This window comes from Xiphophorus maculatus, chromosome 6 (assembly GCF_002775205.1).
Source record: "Xiphophorus maculatus strain JP 163 A chromosome 6, X_maculatus-5.0-male, whole genome shotgun sequence".
NCBI lineage: Eukaryota > Metazoa > Chordata > Actinopteri > Cyprinodontiformes > Poeciliidae > Xiphophorus > Xiphophorus maculatus.
In genome coordinates this window covers 26,281,461-26,302,435 of record NC_036448.1, presented here as the reverse complement: position 1 = coordinate 26,302,435, position 20,975 = coordinate 26,281,461, and the positions used below count along the sequence as shown (strand labels likewise).

Here is a 20,975-nt window from a genome sequence, read left to right as displayed (position 1 = left end):
AAGCTACTTATCTCTGGTTTCTGCCTAATATATTTTCTTCCTGTCGGTTTGTGCTTCATATCAGTTGATATCAATAAATATTGATTAGTGTTTTGTTTTTAAATATCTAAAATACTGCAACACTGGTGACCTGTCATCCCCAATTTTATACAAAATTTTCTCTCAAGCCGCTTTTCTCGTTTTCTCTTTTCACGCTACGCGAGTAGTGTTTTTATTTTTAAGCATTAATGAGGCCTGGTGTCTAAACATTAAACTGCTGCTGCACAAGTTACTCAACAGGTTGTTGCTAGGTAACCAAAGTGTGAGTGAGTTGCTAGGTAACCAAAGTGTGAGGGATTGAGTTGATTCCACCAGCCTTGTTTATCTGGCTGTTAGAAGCCGAGCGGCTAAAGTCCTTCTCTGCCTACATTCCCCAGAATGCCGTGCGGTTCTGCATCGGAAGCTCAGTCAACTTATTGATCGTTGTATTGGATGTGATATCTACTGATATTGATTATGTGTCATGCTACTAGAAATGCTGCATGATGCTCAACATTAAATTTCATGGATGCAATTTTCAGAAACAACTCATCAGAAAAACTAAAATTTTATTTATTTCTCTCTCACCACAATCTTTATCCTCAGATGATCGGTGTGCAAACTTTTTGTCAAAATCGTCAAAAGTACTCGAGCACCAATATGAAGGTCTGAAAAAAAGTCAATAAAATGGTCTCAGTCTATTCTCCTCTACAAAACAGATCTTTCTTCAAAATCCTTGCAGTATTTAACCAGGTTTAATAAATTGATGTGTCTGAGAAACATTGTTAATGTTTGTGGTCCTACAAACTATTATATATATTTTTAAAAAGCCAGTGAAAGAAAAATACTTTGTAGCTATAACTTTTCATTTAACTATACCTAGATGGAGTGTTTTGGACTCCACAAACTTTTTACTCTGTGTGGACCTCATGACCTCGTGTACTTTTACGAGTTTTTTTTTTCTGGTGTTGTTACGGGAACTGACGGTCTGACAGGACAATATCAAAATCCCTCCCTAGCTCAGATTCTGATGCCGGCTTCTAGTCTTTCTCGCGTTGTTTTTGCTGATTTTTAAACTGCAGCTTTTGTTCTAAAACTAAAAGAAAAGCAGAGAATCTTTCCACGTTTGAAGTTGTAAGCCTCCCACCTGTCGTTCTTCATCCTGTGAATGAGCTTTGTCGCAGTTTGTCTTTGCCTGTGCCCCCCTGTCTGTCATTCTCTCTGTCTCTCTGCTTTTTCTGTTTTCTGTCCCATCACTCACTCTATCTCCTCTGCACTCTGCGGAACAGAAATCTGTTTTCTGATGCCTTGCTCCGTATCATCTGCAGGATACAACTGTTTGGTTTAATAAAATGAGATCCCTACCCTTGAGGGATCTTTGCCGATGCTGAAACTGAGTTTAGAAATTGCTGAGATTACTGCTGAGGCTTTAGGACTCGACTGCAGAGCTTGTTTTGAGAAAATGTTGCTGAAATTAAGTTACTACCAAATGAAAGACAGTAAAATTAGTACACACACACAGCTGGTTGGTTCTGTAATTTGGTTTTTGGGAATGAGAGTTTATATTTATAGGGTTGATTCTTGTTCATTATGACTTCCATAATTCTCCCTGACATATTTAATGTCTGCATTTAGGTCAAATCATGACTTATGGTGACATTTGAGATTAATATTCTCTTTAACAAGTGTCTTGGGAAAGAAATGCCAGAGTACAAGTTGAAACGGGGCAAATTACATGTACACACTTAGATATTGAACATCTTTAGAAGTAGATATTACATCTGCAGTCAGATGCAGCTGCCATACATCACTGAAGTTCTTTTTAAATTATTCAAGGAGATTGTATCCTTGTTTTTTATCGGCGACTCTGTGAAAAAATAGTTTATTCCAGGGTGACGCGCAACAGTTTAAAGGTGGGAATCCGCCCGAACCTTTTTATTGGTGAAATTCAGTCTGAAATATAACAGTACAAAGCACAAAATCTGAAATAACTTTCTTTGTGGCGACTGTTTGTTTTTAAAAACCGTGCCCTGTAGAGCCGATCTTAAGGTAAAAGTCTAAACAGTTTTTGTCCAGTATGTTTGTGGTCTGCAGAGATGTTGGGGAACGTCACACAGGCATGATTGACAGCGTTAAGACCCACCTCCTGTCTCTGATTGGTTGTTTATTGTTAGCACTGGGTGAAGCCGGAGGAGCTCAGTTTTATATTTTTTACTTTTCTCATAGATTATCTGTTTCTTGCCAAGCTGTCACGACATTGTAACAGTTTTAACAAATATGTAAAAAAAAAAAAAAAGTTTTTATAAAAGTTGCATAATGCAGCTTTAACAGAAACACGGCGGTTTTGATAAAACTCTTGTTTTTTGATAAAAAGTTTTTGGTGGAAGGATGAGGTTGGATTATTTTTAGCCGTTTAAAAATTGTTTTATTTTGTAAAACTGCAGTGGAAACACATGATCAACAACTGGATGTTTCTACTGGATCAAACCATGAAGAAGACGAGGAAGACGTGTTTTTAATGACTTAATGAACAAACCTTTTCATGTGGGATTTTAATTGAATGTCTTAATTAATGGAAACACTGCATTTGCGAACTTGTGTTTTTTCACCATTAGTGGAATATTGGCCAAGTTTTGCGCACATTTGAATGAAAACGCAGCACTGGTGGCAGCATTCTCCTATAGTTTGTCGATGAACTACAGAAGCAAACTCTTTGTTCTTCGTTACAAGATGAGCCATACTATACTTTATTGTGAATTTAGTCACTATATTCCAAAATGACCAACATTTGAAACCTACAAATGTAAAAACGTGGAGGAATAGTAAACTCTTTTGGAGAACAGAGAGTGCTGAATCTTCAAACCCGAACGGGAAACGCTGTTCTGTGTGAGAAATCCCTCATGATGCCCGGTGAGTCCTCAGGTTATTGACGCCGCCGTCCGCTCATCTGGATCTCATTATCAAACTGTCTTCCAGGGAGACTAATTGAATTAGCGCAGGGATTGGAGCGCTTGCTGTTAATGATGCGCTGCGGTCTTGTGGCGAGTCGAGCGCCGACATCCGTCAAACGTCGTTGGAAGTTTCCAGTTATTCTCCTTATTTGTTTAATCCTTCAAAAGATATTTCTAAATAAAAACAACAACACTCATCTATGAATGAATGAAACTCCAGACATCTTCTGGGTTATTCTTACTTTCAGGATTTTTCCAGTAATTAAAGTTTTGCGTGGCGATGTTTTATCGTCCACTCAGGGAGCCTCTGATGAGCTTTGAGTGCTTTCTGTAAGGGTTGAGTGGAAATGTAAAGGCTCCTCTGTCAGATCAGCAAAGTGCTCACCTGCAGGGAGTTGAGTGTTTGAGTCGTCGTTTCTTGTTGCTTTCTGTGAAAGGGTCAAACACTCTCTGACCCAAACACCGGTGTTTACTCTTTCTCTCTGAGCAGAACGGATTTCATATAAACTTTTAAAGTTCTTGCGTGGAACTGGAGGGATTGCAGCTTTTACTCCAAATTCTAAGGTTATCGGTCACACTGACGTTAAAGTTGAGTCACGAGTTTTATTGAAAATTAAATGAAGAAATACTGTTAGTAAAAACAATTAATCTACTCCATCAAAACGAATGTCCAAATGAAATAAAACTGTTTTTATTAATGGGGGAGCCTAGTTGGTCACAGTTTTATTTATTTCATAAAGGTGTTTAAGATTATTTTATGGAATAATTAAAAATATAAATAACTGAGAAATACTCTGTCAAATAAATATATGCCCCATGAAATAAAAAACTACATAAAAATGTGAGTTTTTTCAAATGCGGAGCTTATTTTGTCAATCACAACTGTGTTTATTTTTTAACATTTTTCTTAATGGTGTTTTATCTTGCAAAACTACTTTACATATTTCAGAAACATTTATTTTTCAACATTTATGAATAAAAAATACTGTTAATTAATGGCAAATACTCTATTTCATAATTTTATTTTGTAATGTTACGTAATGTATTTCAGAAAGTTTTTTCACCAATTATAAAATTAATTAAGTAATTTAAATATTTATAATTATATATATTATATATGCTATTTATAATATATATAATAATTAACATATTCCAAATAAATAATAAAATAAAAGACGATGTATATACTTATTTTATTTTAAGGGGTTCTTATTTCACCCAATATCAGCCAAAACCATGATCTTCCTCTTCATCAGACTGCTAGACAACAACATCTTCAGTCAGAAGCTTTTTCCGAGTCAGTGTAACACAGACTGCTACAGGAGATCCTTCCTGCCATCAGAATCTACCACAACTCTTTGAGGAAACTTGTGTAATACACTAATCTGGGATTAATCAAGTATTTTTAAATTTCAACTATTTCAAAGCGCTGATTGTCCAATCCCATTATTCCCAGTTGAGTCTGAGGAAAAGAATATTTATTATTCCCATTAGTTTCAAATCAAGAAACTAATTCTGAGTCTATGTGATATTTTACACCTGTCTAGTTGTTTGTTTTTCAAAGAGCTGGATGCGTTTTGATCTTGCATGCATCCACATGCAAGATCAAAGTAGCAAGAAAAGGAGGAGCAGGTAGCACTTCATTACTGCGCCGAGTCTCTTCCTTAGGTCCACAGAACCACTTCATTTACTCTGAGAGAAAGAAAGGACAGGCCCCGATGGATCTCCCATTAATCTTTAATGAGCCCCCGGCTCTGCCTTCTTCCCCCTGCACATCCAGGAAACAAACAATGACTCGGCTGGAAAACACTCGTAGCCCGGCCTACCTGCCTGCTCTGCTCTGCTCACCATTAACCCTGAATTATTAAAGCGGCCATCAATCTGCCTCGGGAGTGGGCGTCGTCCTGATGGCGGCGTGTCTCTCCGAGTGTCTCCAGCTGGACTTTTCAGCCAGAAGTTGGAGCACTTGGAGTTTATTGTTCCATTTGTCATTCACAGCTGCTAAACTCAGGAGTCTGTCAGCAACAAAGCAGCTTAAAACTTATAATTACCCTGAATCAGCAGCAGTTTTTGCTTCATTCCCTTTCTAGATTAAAACTCAGCATCTGCCACACTGCTTGGCATTCCCTGTAAAGATTGTTTAATTGCAGTAGCAAATTCTCACACTGAAAAAGAAAAACATCTAAATTAGGTAGAAGTACATCTTTACGGTGCAGAAAGCAGAGAAACTAATATTATCCGCTATTTTCATTTCCGATACCGATACAGATATCTGAGGTTCGGTATCGGCCGACACCGATCCGATACGCATTCACTAGAATCCAAACTAATATCTCTTAGTTTGTAAAGTTTACAACCTTTCATTCCTCCATTTATCAGAGACATCAACCCCACTTAGTATAAGAAATATACTTTTTAGGTTTAATTTCATCCATCAGACAGCTTGAGAAAATATATAGTTGAATAAATTTTTCTTTTTAGATTTAAAAACACAAATGCCAGGAGATTTTAAATATAATTCCTGGTATTTGCCAGTAAATGGAAAATGGCTCAACACTTCAGAAACACAAAATCTTACAGTATTTTTTGTCTAGTTTCTACTGAAAATATTTTAGTACTCTTGAAATAAGATAAAACAAACTTTAAGTAACTTTTCAGCAAAATAGAAGAGCTTGTTTTAAATCAATAAATCCTTAATATTGATGAAAAACTATTAGTTCTATTAGCAAAGTATTTAACTCGTAACAGGTTGAAAATATCTCGTCATATGCGAAATAATCTCCCAATGGAACCAGTACGTTTTCGTCAGTAAGGATTTATTAAAACAAGCATGTATTATTTCAAGTGTACCAAGTTATTTGCACTGGAAACTGGGCAAAAATACTTGGTAGGATTTTGTTTTGCAGTGAAAAACGGGGCGTTTCCACAGGATACTAATCCAAAACATGTGGCTCAAATCAACACAGAGACACGAAACCAGACACAATGTCAGGCTTTTACTTTGCTGCCTCATTTCCCAGAACTAAAGCCGGTTAAAATACTGCAGAATAAACAGAAAGGCAGAGAAAAACATGGGCAAACGATGCTGCTGGAGGATCTAGAAAGAAGATCTGTTTCGCTCTAACCACGTGAAACTTTACAGCACACTAAGTGCCGTCTTAATGGCAACTAAAATGATATACTTACAGGCTGAATTTACCAATATTTTCATAGAGAGTTATGTGACTGCATTGAAAGATTAATTTATTTTTACACAACAGGGTTGGAGAAAGAAAATCCAAATTATTACACGTTCAGCTTTAAAGTGGCTTCATCTTCTTTTCTGTCATTGTTACAATAATAATGACACAAAGAGTTTGGCTATTCTTAATGGCAGCATAATAAATTACAATAATAAGTACATAAATACGAACAAAATCCCATTTAAAAGTCACTAGAATTTTACATTTAAAGTTCAAGACCGTAGCCTACTGTTACTCCTTAAAGTTATCTTGATTATTAAAGAAAACTTTACTAATCATGTCAGATTTGCATCTTTTTGGAGACGCTGAATAGGACAGATCTCTGGAGTTTTGCTTATGAAAATTATACTGTTTTAATACTATTACGTCAAAATAATGTGAATATTCAATCTAGAACATCTAAGAAAGGTCAAATCTGAATTTAAAACGGCTATAAATTACAGATATTTACATGTTTTTCATCCAATCAACACCTAAATTTCTGGATCTTGAGCGGAGACGTCGCCTCAGTTTTTCTCCTACCAGTCAAAAGTCCTTGCACCCTGTTTGACACACACGCCCGCATTCATCCCCCGCCCTGCAGCGGCATGTCCTCCAGGCAACCAAAGTGTCATGGCAACCGTACGGCAGCCACGGTAACGGCAGGCTCATTTTCATACTGATGAGGCCAGTTGCCGGGGAGGTCTGAGCCGCCGCTGCTGCTGCTGCTCGCTCGTCTCTCCTCTCCGGTGTCGCCCTGAAATTTTAATGACCTTTTTTTTTTTCCCTCTGCTTCTCGTTTTTCTACCCTCACGGTGCCCTCTGAGTGTGTGTGTGCGCGCTCAACTCGACTGTTCAAACATACACACACAGTGTGACGGGTGAGGAGAACAAAGGCGATGCGAGTCTGAAGACGGTAGACCGTTTGAAGGGCATGTATTTTTATACGTTGGGAAGACCTCCTCCAGTCTGCATCTCCTGGCGTCTGCAGGTTTGCCAATCAGATTCATTTCTGGGTTCGTAGCAGTCGGGTTTGAGGATTTTAACACGTTCAAAAGGATGACTGGAGGCAACATGGAGAAGAAATCTGACATAAGGTTGTATTTATCCTAGCAATAGCATGCTGCGAACTCTAGGGGGCGGTAATTCACAAAGTTGTTCTCCAAAGATGAAGCGTTCAGAGATTCTGACTTGTTAACCAGTGAAGGTAGGACCAGGCCTGTCATCATAAGACATTTTGCTGGACGATAAATTGCGATAAACGATATTATTGTTGTTTTGAGACCATTTTCAAGTAGTATAATGGTAATAATGCAAAAACGCATTCTCAAAGACTCTCAAAACTTCTGAACACAAACACTTGGTTCAGCGGGAAGAAATCCATTTAAATTATTGCCATATAAATAACCTGAGTTGAGTTCAACACATAAACAGAAAAACAAAAACAGGTATGAATGGATGAGTCGTAAAAACTCCCAACCGTCCACACTGACCCTTCGAATATCTGCTGAATATTATTTCCTCCAGTCTGTGATGTAACATTCCTGATTCTTCCGATTTATTCCCAAAATCTCACACAGAATCCATCGCACTACCGTCTGTTTTCTCAAGGTTAAGTCGTACTTAAAGCTGGAAACAGAAACCGTAAAAAACTTTATTACAGAAAATACGGTTCAGTTAACTGGAACTGGGCGATTAATGGATACATTTTCAACCCTTCATCTTCTGATTCTTTTCTATTTTTACTACAAGAATAAAGTTATAATATTTGAGGAATACAGTCAAAGTGATACGAGAATAAAGTCGTAATGTTACAAGAACAAAGTCGTGGTAATTTGAAAATTAAATCATGTGATGATAATTGAACTAATACGACCATAAAGTCGTAATTTTAGGAGAATGAGATTGTAATTTTGTATGAGAACTCCCATGCAAAAATCAACAAAAGATAAATTATCCAAGCATTTATTTTTGTTAATATAAAAACTACTTTTTTCTCATAATTTTAAGACAATCTTGTTGTAAAATTGCGTATTTTTTTCTGCTGGTATTGTGACTATATACTTTTAATTAAGCAAAATATCTTGTAGCCTGGCACTAACACTTCGTCATAATTTAATAGAAATTAAATTAATATTAAAATCAATAGAACAATAGAACGATTGAAATTAAAGCCACTTTTTGAAAATGTTTTCTGTTACTTGTAACTTCTTTTTTTAGAAAAGTAAGCGAGGAAAAAAATCGATTAAAGTTGAATCTGGCATGAAAAAAATCTGAGATTTTATTTTGTCAACTGTTTTTTTTTTTCCTGAAGAAACAAACAAACTGCAGCAGAATTGACTAATAAAAGCTGTTTTGTAGCAGGAAGCTGCCAAGGACAGCTGCCTGTTGCCAGACGTTGTAAAGCTAAATCTGCTGGAACTGCACAGATTCACAGCGCCGCATCAGGATGACTCTCTGCAGTTATTAATCGCTGTAATCTGAGGCAATCCTCAAACATATGAAGGAATGTTTGGAGCAGAGGTCGGTCTTCTTTCTCTCCAACCTTGGTTGTTTTGTTTTGCAGGAGGAGGAGAGCAGGGAGGATGAGAACGGGCGAATCGAGCCGGTGGGCCGAGCCGACTCCTGCATGGAGCACACCCCTGTCAGATCTCTGGAGTAAGTCAGCCAAGTCGGGTTTATTAATTAGCCTTCCTGTTTGCACTTTCCTCCTGTTTGCTATCCGAAGGGAAACGCTTGAGTGAGGTGACCTTTCTGCTGAATTTAAATTGGTTTCAGGGCAGATTTTACACTGCTATGTTATTGAAAAACAAAATATTCGCTATTGAACTCTTATCTGAACATATAGTTTTACCTGTTTAAGTTCAAAACTAAAAATAGTCAGAAACGGTATTTGGTTTATTAAACCAAAGTGCACATGGTTGTTAAAGATCAAACGCATGTTTTTGTGATGTTCTTCCTCTGATAATTCATCAGCAGCTTGTTTTTACAGCGTTTCCTGTGCAGGATAAATAAGTTTGTCTTCTCTTTTCGACATTTAATCATCTGTGAAAAGCTCCGTGCAGCAGGTTCTGTGTCGCGGTCCGGGTTTGTTTGTGCAAAATCTCACTTTAAAGCCCGCTCCCTGATTTACATAATTATCTTTTGTGGGAGCAGAATGATCCTCATCTCGCCGTCAGAGCTCGCCCACGCGCTAACCTGTTCTGCTCCTGTTATTAACAACTGTGCTTTGTTTTGTTATTTTGCTCCGTCGCATGCCTCCAGCTTAATATGCAGGTATGGTGTTATTATTCCTGTGATTTCACTGAGAGTCTGGCTTTCTCCCGCCTTCTTAGCTGTCAACAAGGGGGCCTTTTTCTCCCCAAGCTAATCACAGCCGTCGTATCTAAGCTGCGAGCGGATTAGATGCGACGACTTTTAAAATATGCCAGAGTGTGCACATTTCACAGCCAGGAAAACAGCTGAGAGAGGGGAAAAAACACACCTAGAACCATTGAGGTGGGTTTTTATATTTAAAGCAGATTATGAATGTCCTTAAAGGGCTGGTATTGATAAAGCCAATTAACAAACCTCTAACATTTCAGTAAAAAGCCGCCTTTGCACTTCTTTGAGTTAAATAACATTGAACATCATGTCACATTGATGTAATTTGGCAGAATACATATAAAACTATGGAAGAAGATTACTGCCACTGAAAAATACATAATTTTGGCTTAAATCATCTGAGATCAAAAGTCAGAATTCTGAGAAAATGTCAAAATTTTAACTTTTTCTCAAAATGTATTTTTTCCCTCCAGAATTCTCATTTTTTCTCAGAAGTCTGAATTTGGATCAGAATAATTCTGCTTAAATTCAGAATTAAAATAATCCTGGTAAACTAGAAGGTCAAAGTCAAAATTCTGAGAAAATTTTCACTGAGAATTCTGAACATTTTTATTCTCATATTCTGACTATTATGCTCAGAATTCAAACTTTGTCTCATAGATGATTCCTCTTTTTTTCTTCAGACTTACTTTTTTCTCAAAATTTCTAATTTTCATAGACAATTAAAGTCAGAATAATTTTGGTAAACGCTGAGAAAAAGGTCAAAATTCTGAGAAAAAAGTCAAAATCCTAAGGAAAATTCAGAACTTTTTTACTGTGGTTCTAACCCTCTTCCATTCAAAGCTTATTTCATTTGATTGATAAAATATAATTTTTCTTCCTATGAATATTTTCAAGGTTCTATTCACGTGCCCCTTCTGGGCCACATAAAGCTTTACGGCGGGCCAGATTTGGCCCCTGGGCCTTGAGTTTGACTCGTGTGATTTAAAGGGTCAAAGTCACTGACATCGTTTATCCTAAAAGCCATGGCATCCTGTGCAGGTCGCAGAAGGATAAACTGCGTCTTTTTGCTCTTTTTCTCCTTCATTTCCTGCTTCTTGCTTCCAAAATAAAAGCATCTGCTGTTCTGCATCCTGTTTCCTGCCTTGTGGTGTTTTTTTAATCTTCTGTTATTGAGAAAATTAGACTAAATGACAATAAAAGTGCTGATAAAAGCAGCCAGTAGGCCCAAATTTCAACGACATGGAGTGAAAACAAGCTGATGAGTTGATCCCACATCCTGTCAGGAAGTTTTTACAACTTTTCTTTCAGCAGAGGAAGTTACATTTATCCTGAGGGAACTAATTTTTACTCCCCAGGATCAATTCAACAAGGTTTGTTTTTAAAAGGCCTGCTTTGTTTGTACATTTATTGGTTTTGTTCTGCAGTAATTTGACGACTGAACATATTTCCTACTCTAATTTGTCCAAACCAGCAACAACCGTCACAAGTTAAGAAGCAAACCACCCGTTTATTTCTAAATTTCTATTTATTTTTGAGTTTTTCCAGGCTTTGTGAAGCATTTTCAGTCTAGTTCTTGTTCTTCACTGCAAACACATACAGTACTGCATGGTGTTTGCTTAAAAAATAGCACCTAACATGGGTGGAAAAAAACATCCCAAGTATCAAGAAGACCACATCAAAAATCTCCATGAAGGAGAAAGCTGCTTAGAAGAAAAATGTAAAGAAATGAAAGTAGCTTTGAGGCTTTTGCACATTATCTTTATTCACTATGTAGCAGCACAAGCTGGGTTTTGGTCTTAAGTTGTGTTTCTTTAGTGTCTTTCTCCATCACGATTTATTTGAAGGTTTTTGTTATCATTTGTCTCCATTGCAGTAGGTTTTCTTATTTTCTGTTTATATTTAATTAGGCTCTTTGTTAATTCAGCCCTTCACCGTTTTATACTGAGCCCTGATCAAGCCAGAAAACCTTCAGAGTCACATAATTACAGATCCTGACAGCAAGCAAAGCAGCAGACTTTAGATTATTGCTTCAAGTCCTCAATTATCAAAGCAGGTTAAGTTCTAGAAATTATTTTTTCCTCATTTTTCTGGGTTTGAAAAACCTAAAGCTGCAAAATTGGGAAGTGGATGAAATGACCAGGACTCGGTTAATTTGTCTCTGTTTGTCCACTTTATGCTTTCCTAACATTTTCCCATTTCATTTAAGTGCAGTGAATGCAGCATAGTTCCAAACCTGATGAGTTATATGAAAAATAAAACAAACTAGAGCTTTGTTGTAACTTGTTTGTAACTCTGATATTCACATTAAAAGGTTCTTATGGATATTTTGGTTTGATCATAACTTTACGTTTTATCAGGCTGATTGGAACTAATGTGGACCAGAACTACAACTGGATGGAAATAATGTTTGTATAAAATCTTTAGAAAATAACGAGCACAACACAGAGAGAAAATTAATGGTTAAATCCACAAGATCAATTATTTTCACTTTGGGTAAAACATTATGACGGCATATTAGGGCCATACTAAACAAAAATAACATTAAAAAATTATGAAAATAGTAACAATATGAAGAAAATTAATTCTGATGATAATCAGAAATCATAGTATTATGAGAATAAAGTCATTTGTATGAAAATAAAGCTGTACAAGAGTCAGAATAAAGTCTTAATATGAGATTAAAGTAATATTTTGGTAATAAAGTCACAGTATTAAAAAAATAATTGTATGAGAATAAAGTCAAAATAATACAAAAATAAAAGGTAACAATAAGAATAAAGTCGCTATATTATGACTTTATTCTTGTAATACTGCAACTTTATTCTTGTATTATTTCTACTTTATTCTTGTAATTTTTTCTTTTATTTCCTTAATTTGGCCTTAATTCTCTATTGCACAAAATAAAAGCAGGTTATGATGAAACGGAGCAACTAAAAGTGTAAAATGGGGATTGAATTAACATAGAGCCTTTTTTGTTGCATATTTATGTTTTGTTTTGCCTTATTTCTTCTTTTTATTATTTTTTTGTTTTACCCACATGGTGTCTCCTCTCCCACACCCCCTCCGTCCTCCGCCACCTTTGCGTCTGTCATCCACCCGTCTCCCAGAGACATTGTGAAACTGGTGGAGGTGTCAAACGACGGCGGGCCTCTGGGGATCCATGTGGTGCCTTTCAGTGGCAGGGACCGCAGGTAAAAATAACAACAAAAAAAGGCTCTGAATGATCAAACCCTGCACACAAACACTCCACATTTAAAAAAAAAATACAATAAAATAAAGCTGTTATGTTTTTTAATCATTAAAACCCCTTTCAGCACAAGTTTGGTGATTTACTAAAACAAAAAAGTATTTTCTTTTGGAAATGGAATCTGTTCTGGATCACATCAGATCCAAATATACACGCATAACAGACATTCCTCTCTGCCCCATTACTCCATCAAACTTGAATCCATCCATATGAAACACACACACACACACACACACACACCCTCACACACATTTTCCAGCTTTAGCATTGTGAAACCATTTCCCAGTTTCCAGTTTTCAATCAGTGTGGTTTTTGTTTTCAAACGGTCGTCATATTCCAACATGGCTGCTGTTCAATATGCTTTTGCGAAGCTGCGTTCACAACATTCAACTCCCTGCAAACACACATGGAGAAAAGCTGAATTTAGCATCTGGTTTGGAGACGAGCAGGATTCCAATACAGCAAAGAAAACTCTGGAATTTGAGATGAAAAATGTACATTTCCAGATGTTAAAAGAACATGAACCACTTTTGAGCTCCATATTTCACAATGCAAAAACACAAAATGTTACAAATACTTGTGGCCTCATTTCTAGTCATTTTTATACATATGAAATACGACAAAATAAACTTAAAATGACCTTTTTAGCAGGATATAGGAGCTTGCTTTAAGTTGATAATTCCTTAATGTTAATTTCTTTTTTAAATTCACTATTTCCGCTGACAGATTATTTTACTTATAACAAGATATTTTTCCCAATTTGTGTGAAATAATTTGCCATTTTATCAATATTAAGGATATTTAATGACTTTAAAAGAGTTACTTGCAAGCCGGGTTGTCTTATTTCCAGTGAACTAAAATATTGCATTAGAAACTGGACCAAAATTACCTGCAACATTTTATGTTTTTGCAGTGCATCCTGCAACTTCATAAACCATAAAAGCTTGAATCTGCCCCATAAACCCAGAAAAACTCTTCAAAACCAAGGCATAATATCCCCTTTCCCTCTAACTCTGAGCTTAATCAGCCTAAAAGCAAATTTATAATGCACTTTTCTTTTTACTGGGACAAATGTCATTTCGAGCGTTGCAGTAAGATTAAGAAGCCCGACTTTCATCAGAGGAATTACTTCTCCTCCTCTTCTGCAAATCACATTGTGTGTTTGTTTTTTTTTACTGTGATTCAATCAAAAAAAATTCTCTGTACTTTTTCAAACTCCAGAACTTTTCGTCTTACATTGAAATCAACATAATTTACTCTCATGAGCTCACGCTACCTCAAGAAAATAATACTAATATAAAGAAGAAGAAGTGATTAGCTTTGTGAGGTATTTTCTGGCTGATTTTCCTCCCGAGGTGCCGGTCAGTAATCCTTTCAGGTGGAGTTAGCCTCTGTGTCGGCTCAGCGTGGCTTCCCTCAGTACGACTTATCCCCGTGCTTAATGATGTTCAGGGGTGTTGAACCACCTAGAAACTCAGCAGAGAAAACTGTGAACATGCAAACTGTCAGCAGAGCTGCTGCACAACAAGTACGTCCTCACCTGATGTGATGTGACAGCCATGTTTTTCTCAATACCTGCAGAATTATGCAAAAACCAAAGAGCTTTAAATAACAACCTCATTTCTATATCCATCATAAGATCTAATTTGTGCATTAAGGCATAATCCATGTTCTACTATTATCCAAACCATCCTAGAATGTACAAAGCATCCAAACTATGATTATTTATTAAACATAAAGCCTAACTCAGTACACCCCTGCTGTCTCCATAAGAGGTGAAAGGGAATAAAGTAGCTAAATAAGGAACTTCAAAGTGGCAGCATTATGTGTTTTCCATTGACAAAGTGCCATTTTATAACACAATAAAGTAACTATGCTACCTTCAGTAGTTATAAAAATGTTATATATTTATAAAACTAAGAGCCAATTGCATTGAACCCCATTAAAAACCTCCTAGTTATTCCACCAACTATTGATTTCTGAACTCTTCCTGAGTATTAGTATTATAAATTTGATTTATTTGTATTATTTGAGGTCTGAAAGCTCTGCATCTTTTTCCTTGTTTTGTCCATTTCTTAATTTCTGCAAATAAATACAAAAGTTTTGCTTGTAATTTCAGAGACAGGTTGTCAGTAGTTCATAGAATAAAAGAACAATGTTCATTTCACTCAAACATAGACCTGTAAAAAATTAAATCAGAGAAACTTTAAGTGGTCTCTTAATTTTTTCTAGAGCTGTTAATATAAAAAATATGACTTAAATAAAATTTTACTAACTTATTTAACACCTTGAAATTGGGCCTTTGTCTCTTTAAAAACGTTTCTCTTTGTGAAACTCCGCCTTAAGAAAGTCATCGCATCATCACTGAGAAGTAGCTCCTATATTAAACTCAGCAGTTCCAGCAGCTGTTTGCTAATTGCTGCTGGCTAGTCTGAAGGAGCTGAGCGGGGGAGGGACGCTCTGGGAGACACGAGCCTAATTTTAGAAGATCATTTTGTATTTCTTCACTCATCAAACTTTTATTGTATTTATTTTGGGGGTTTTATTTTGTGTTGAATCTGTTTGACATGAGCTTTCAAACCTTTCAGGACTCTTGGCTTGTTGGTCAAGCGTCTGGAGAGGGGAGGAAAGGCCGAGCACCAGGGCCTTTTCCAGGAGAACGACTGCATCATCCGTATCAATAACGGAGACCTGCGAAACATCCGATTCGAACAGTAAGCCTGAAGCTGAAGCTGAAGCTGCTGCTGCGGCTCAGTTTTCTGGAGCTCTAACATCTGATTTTTGCTTCAATCCCGAATCTGTCCCTTCACTGTAATCCGCTGCATTTCTCCTGCCAGGCTCCTCTGTCTGCTGCAGCGCAAAGCTAACCTTTCCCAGTTTAGCTCCTAACTTCTGATGCTGACCCTGAACTCCTGTCTGCTTTTGTCCCTGTGCTGCTGCTCCACCTGATTCCCGTTATAACACTTTCTTCATTCCTAAATATGTAGGGAAGCCTGTTAACATTTATAATAGCTCCTGCTTTCCACTGCTGTTTGTTTATTTTTTTATTTTTGAGAAGCTTGTTCACATCAATATTGTTCTTAGAAGATAGAAATCTATCACATGGCTTAAGAAAATACTTGGATATGTTCTCTAATTTAGAAAATAAGTCATTCAACAATAACATGAATTGTTCACAATTTCTTATTTTTCATAAGTCAATGCGTTAACATCCATGCTTCCTCTCAGTCAGTAGCAAAGCTAAGAAAAATTTAAGTAAAGAAAGTCACTTTTTAGTTAGAAATGCAAAAGTTTTCAGTTATGTACCAGTAGTGAGCGTGTCTAACTGCAAAGTTAGTTGTGCTAACCCTAAAGCTCAAAACATGAACATTAGTTCTGCTAATGCTAAAGTGCTATGCTAATACTGAATTGCTAATTTCTACAATGTTGATGGCAAACATGACTACGCTTTCTAGAATCTACCTGGACTTTATCGGTTAGTTGTTTCTTGGAAATTTGTCCATTTCATAAGACTTACAAGTTTTTAAACTTACTTTTTGAAAAGTAACCTGCATGTCTACACAGATTATCCCCTAGTCTGAGTGAAAGTAAACAGTAGGTAACAGTGTTGAACAGAAATTAATGCAAAGACCCCTAAACACAAAAGTAAAACTAGATATGCACCGGTCCAGTATTAACACTTACCAGTTCCGATATAGAAAATAGAGCTAGATTGGGTATCGATGACATTGTGCCCGATCCATAGGAGCAGATCTATCCAGTCTAATTCTATGCATTATGCTTTATTATTTATTTAACATTATTCTTTTGATTCCTAGAACATAGAACATTGCCGCTTATTTTTGTCGGTTTATTTTTTTACATTGGTTTTTATTCTCCTAACTGCATTGACTGAACAAATGAAAGTTGGTGTTGCGTGCCTGACCACGCTTGTGAAACTAATGGTGTATTTTAATTGTGCTGTACTGGTGCAGAGTTATCAAATAAATTTGTAATTAAATTTTTGTTTAAAAACAGAAAACATTTTAAGTCAATTCAGGTTTGTCTTTCTGTGTCGATCACTATTGGCTGGTACTGAACCTCAGATATCAGAATCAGAAGTGGATTGGTGCAAATCTCAATGAAAGCTGTAGAAAGACTTGGCAAGACATCCTGACTTCTTAAGAGCAATACATAAAGTAATGAGACACGACTCGAGACTTTTGCACAGTGCCGGTTTCTTGGCAGTAGAATAAAAAGTAATTCAATCCTTATTGTTCCTGTTATGTTAAAGCTTGCCTTCCAGCATCTGAAACTTAACCTTTGCAGAGAGAGAGAGAATAAACCTTCCAGGCAAAGGCACTTTACAAGAGCAGCAGTTGTCCTTGGTATTAAAAGGCGTTTTTATAGAGGCGCGGTGCGTATTACATGCTGTCTGGCACTCCATTTTTGAAGCCAAAAATTGTAAAGATGCCGTGAAAAGACCCCGACGTCTTTGGGAACATTATTAGCAGCTGGGAATATGCGGCCAAAAATCCCTTCAAGTTTAAGTTGTTTGTCCATAGGAGGGGGAAGCATTTCAGATTCTGGAGCCTTTTAGTTTCCTAAACGTCCGTTCAGCTGTCGGGGTCTGCTGCACGGAAACAGGTGGCGCTAACAAGGCAACACAAGTTTCAACTCACACCTTCTGAAGGGGTTTAAAGAGGATTTTCTGTGAACAAGCCGACATATAGCGGTCTGCTTCATCTGCAGCCAAATGAGAAGATTATGTGATGGAGGAGTCGGGGAGGGTTCGGTTTCTTTTTAGAGCTGCTTGCGTTGGCAATAAGTGTTAATTAACATGTCAGATTGTTCAGGTGGGCGAAGATGGACATCTGGTAGGTGGAGTGCTTCACCAGGCAGCGACGTGATTAACACTGGATGAGTGTGTGATGCTCTTTTCATACCCAAAATAAAACTACTTCTCTTTATCCTCCTGCTTTGTGTTTTCCTTCTCTTTGTTCCTGTTCTAGAGCACAGAACATGTTCCGCCAGGCCATGCGTTCCCCGGTGATCATGTTCCACGTGGTGCCGTCGTCCATGAAGGCCCACTACGAGCAGCTATCGCACACCGAGAGGAACCCCTCGTTTTCCTCGGGACGCTTCAGCCCAGACTCGCTGTCCGGCATCGATCACAACCCACAGAGGATAAACCGCCACGGATCCCAAACGCAGACCCACCCGGACCCAAACAACGGCTACCCACATCTGACCCACCCTGCCGTTACGGCAGCCAAACCTCCCACAGGCCACACCCACTCACCTCAGAGGGGGCTGAACTCGACGCCCACGCCGGGGTATACCAAAAAAGTGGGGAGGCGGTTTAACATTCAACTCAAGAAAGGTGAGTTGAAATAAAATCTGCAGGATTTTAAGGCTAATAAGTTCATTTATTCTGAAAACGTTCATGTTTCAAAGGGGACTTTTTATGCACAAATCACATTTTGTACCAAATTTTGGTTTCTACTGCTCCTAAAAACAGCCAAAGCGTTTATAAAAATTTTTAAAAAACATCCACCCATTTTTTGGCAATACATGGTTTCCATGTGACGTCACACTTCCGGGAACTTTGTAGGCGACGGCCATCTTGGTAGGTATCCGTAACTTTCCTTGCTGTCCAATCACAATTATACCATCGCAGGTATCAAATTAACGAAGGTTTCTGTACCTCTACCTTCAGTTTCAGCATGACAGGACGGATTAATTGAGCATGTCAGTTACATGGAGGCATTTGTATGATTTTTGTCCGTTACACCTTCTAGCTTCTTTCAGAGCATTTATTGTATCGTTTATTGTTTATCATTTGGAACTGTGTGCAGTTTAGTGATACAAATCACAAATCTTTGTGACTGGTATCCTAAAGAAGCATATTACAAATGGAAATGTTTTTTAAGAGCAGTATTTGTGGGGATGTGATTGCAGTCAGACCCATATAGTTACCTAAAACAGAAGCAATAAATGGTAATTATCATCATTTTTAGCATTATCACAGTATTGCTACAAAATATTCTGATAAAAATTTAAGTCCATATCACCTAAACCTTGTCTGTAATGTTTTTTAATAACTAAATAAGCCATTCTCTTATCTTAACATTGAAATGATCTTGATAAGAGAATCACCAGAATCGGTCCAGATGATGTGAAAGTGAGACCTGTTGGTTTAAACCTTCAGAACCCGGAGAAAGAAACAAATAAAGCTGCAGTCTGGGTCAGGACTGCGTCTTCTCTGCGGTGCCGGTTCTGAGTGACAGCTGGCCCAGGTGGTGTGATCTTCTGCCAGCAGGATTTCAGGTGTTGGCGCCAGGAAGCTTGTTGCTAAGCAGCTGCTGGTCCCTGAAAGGAGTCTGACGGGGCTGCATCGTGTGTCACTGAAATCCTCACCCAAATCTGTCCGCTCTTATTGGACTGGGATCAATCCAGACTGTCGAAAATAAAACAACAAAAAGAACCAGCACCCAGCTGCTTGTTTCTTCCTTCGGTTCAAAACTGACCGAATAAAAAATACTGAAACTGAAAAATAAACTGAAATAATTATAGTTCAACTAATTTGAACTGTACTGTGTTTATAAAACTAAAATAGATATAATGTTCTTCATTTTTGCGTTTATACATTTATTTAATAGCTTTTTGAACTTATGTGAATTTTTTTTTTCCGTCCACTCGAGCAGCTTGTTGGTAAATTGCAATACTCCATGCTCCTCACTGTTTTTTATCTTTTATTTCTTTCATTTACAGTTTAAAACGAACATGTCGAATCTTAACACAACACAAAAATTCAGGAAGAAAAGGAGTAGTCTGAAGAAAAACAATCCTATATAGTCTACTGTTTCTGCCAAAAACTAATTAATAAAAACTAGCAAACAAATTCTAAAAACTAATTAAATCTATCTGGATTAGGTAAACAAATAAGTTACAAAAAAATAAAATAAACTAATGAAAAACCCAAAATTGTTATAAAACTGTTCTGCACATGCATTCGGATCTGTGATGTATAGATATAACGTCCTTTGTTTTTGTGTTTATGAATCTATTTTTAGCCTTTCGAACTGATGTGAAATAGATTTTTTTATTTTTTTCCTCACACAAACTGTTTTCGTCAGCTGTCAGTAGATTACGATACCCCACTTCGGCACTTACGCTAGTGCGACTGCAAAAGTTGGGAGAAAACACCAATAATTGAATCTTCTGTTGAGTATTCATTTCTCAATTGATTTATTTAAACTGTATTTTTCTGACTATAAGCCGCTACTTTTTTCCCCACGCTTTGAACCATGCGGCTTTTCTGTGGATTTTTCCTCAACCACCAGGGGGCTCTTTAGCAGGAAGTGAATCATTGGAAGTCGAAATTGGAAATCAAAGAAGAAAGCGCTAATTTTCATTTAGCACATGCTAGCAGCAGGCACGATGGAGAAATTTCTTCAAACTCATACTCCCCCATCATGAAAACAACACGAAGATGTTCATATGATGCAGATTTTAAGTTGAGGGCTATCGATCTGGGAGTACAGGACAATATTTAATATAAAACAATATTTAACTAATAAAATCTAGCAAACACACTCTAAAAGCTCAATTAAACTGAGTTACTCAAACAAGTCACAGCTAAATAAACGTTCACGTCCAAAGATGCTGCCTGTTCTCATTCCTCCCGTTTTGTTTACGTTTCTGTTTTCGGATCGGATTAACGGCGGTTCCCAGGAGCCGCTGTTTCTTCTCTCGTTTTGTTCCGAGTGCCGATTTGAGCCAACGCAGATTAAACTCCCGCCTCAAATCAGACACCGGTCCCCTCGTAAACCCTGCCGAGTATCAGAGTCAATCGGAGTCCCGGAGGTAGCTGAGGTGTGTCCTAATCATGCTAATGAGTGAAAGATCCTCCTCCTGCTCCGGTTTACCGGAGGAAGCAGCGGCAGAGGCTCCCGTCTGCAGCGGGAAGCTGATTGCTTCATCGATGTGGGGATTAGTTTGAGGAAACAGGATGGGAAATGTTTTACTGTTGTGGGATTAAAGCCAGCACTCTGATAAAACAAGCATCGCCCTTAAATAAACTTCATTTAACAATAAGTTTACACAGCCGGGAGATTCTTATTTTGCAGGATGAAGGTTTTCACAGGAAGGAGGTCTTCCTCATCTTGGTGGCGATAGATGTGATGAAACAGCAGCTGAGGCATCCAAACATGCTAACGAAAGCTAAGC

General features: G+C 37.5%; 1 protein-coding gene across 3 annotated transcripts in view; it reads left to right on the top strand.

The window, feature by feature from the left end:
- Positions 1-20,975, top strand: part of LOC102236989 (partitioning defective 3 homolog) — a 257,025-nt gene that overhangs the window by 106,813 nt on the left and 129,237 nt on the right. For 2 of the 3 annotated variants that reach the window (XM_023336133.1, XM_023336132.1), the window contains exons 6-9: positions 8,757-8,848; positions 12,625-12,708; positions 15,353-15,478; positions 17,756-18,126. In XM_023336133.1, the coding sequence (XP_023191901.1) occupies positions 8,757-8,848; positions 12,625-12,708; positions 15,353-15,478; positions 17,756-18,126 (673 nt within the window). The remainder of the gene's footprint in view (positions 1-8,756; positions 8,849-12,624; positions 12,709-15,352; positions 15,479-17,755; positions 18,127-20,975) is intronic. The other variant, XM_023336134.1, reaches the window with a different exon arrangement.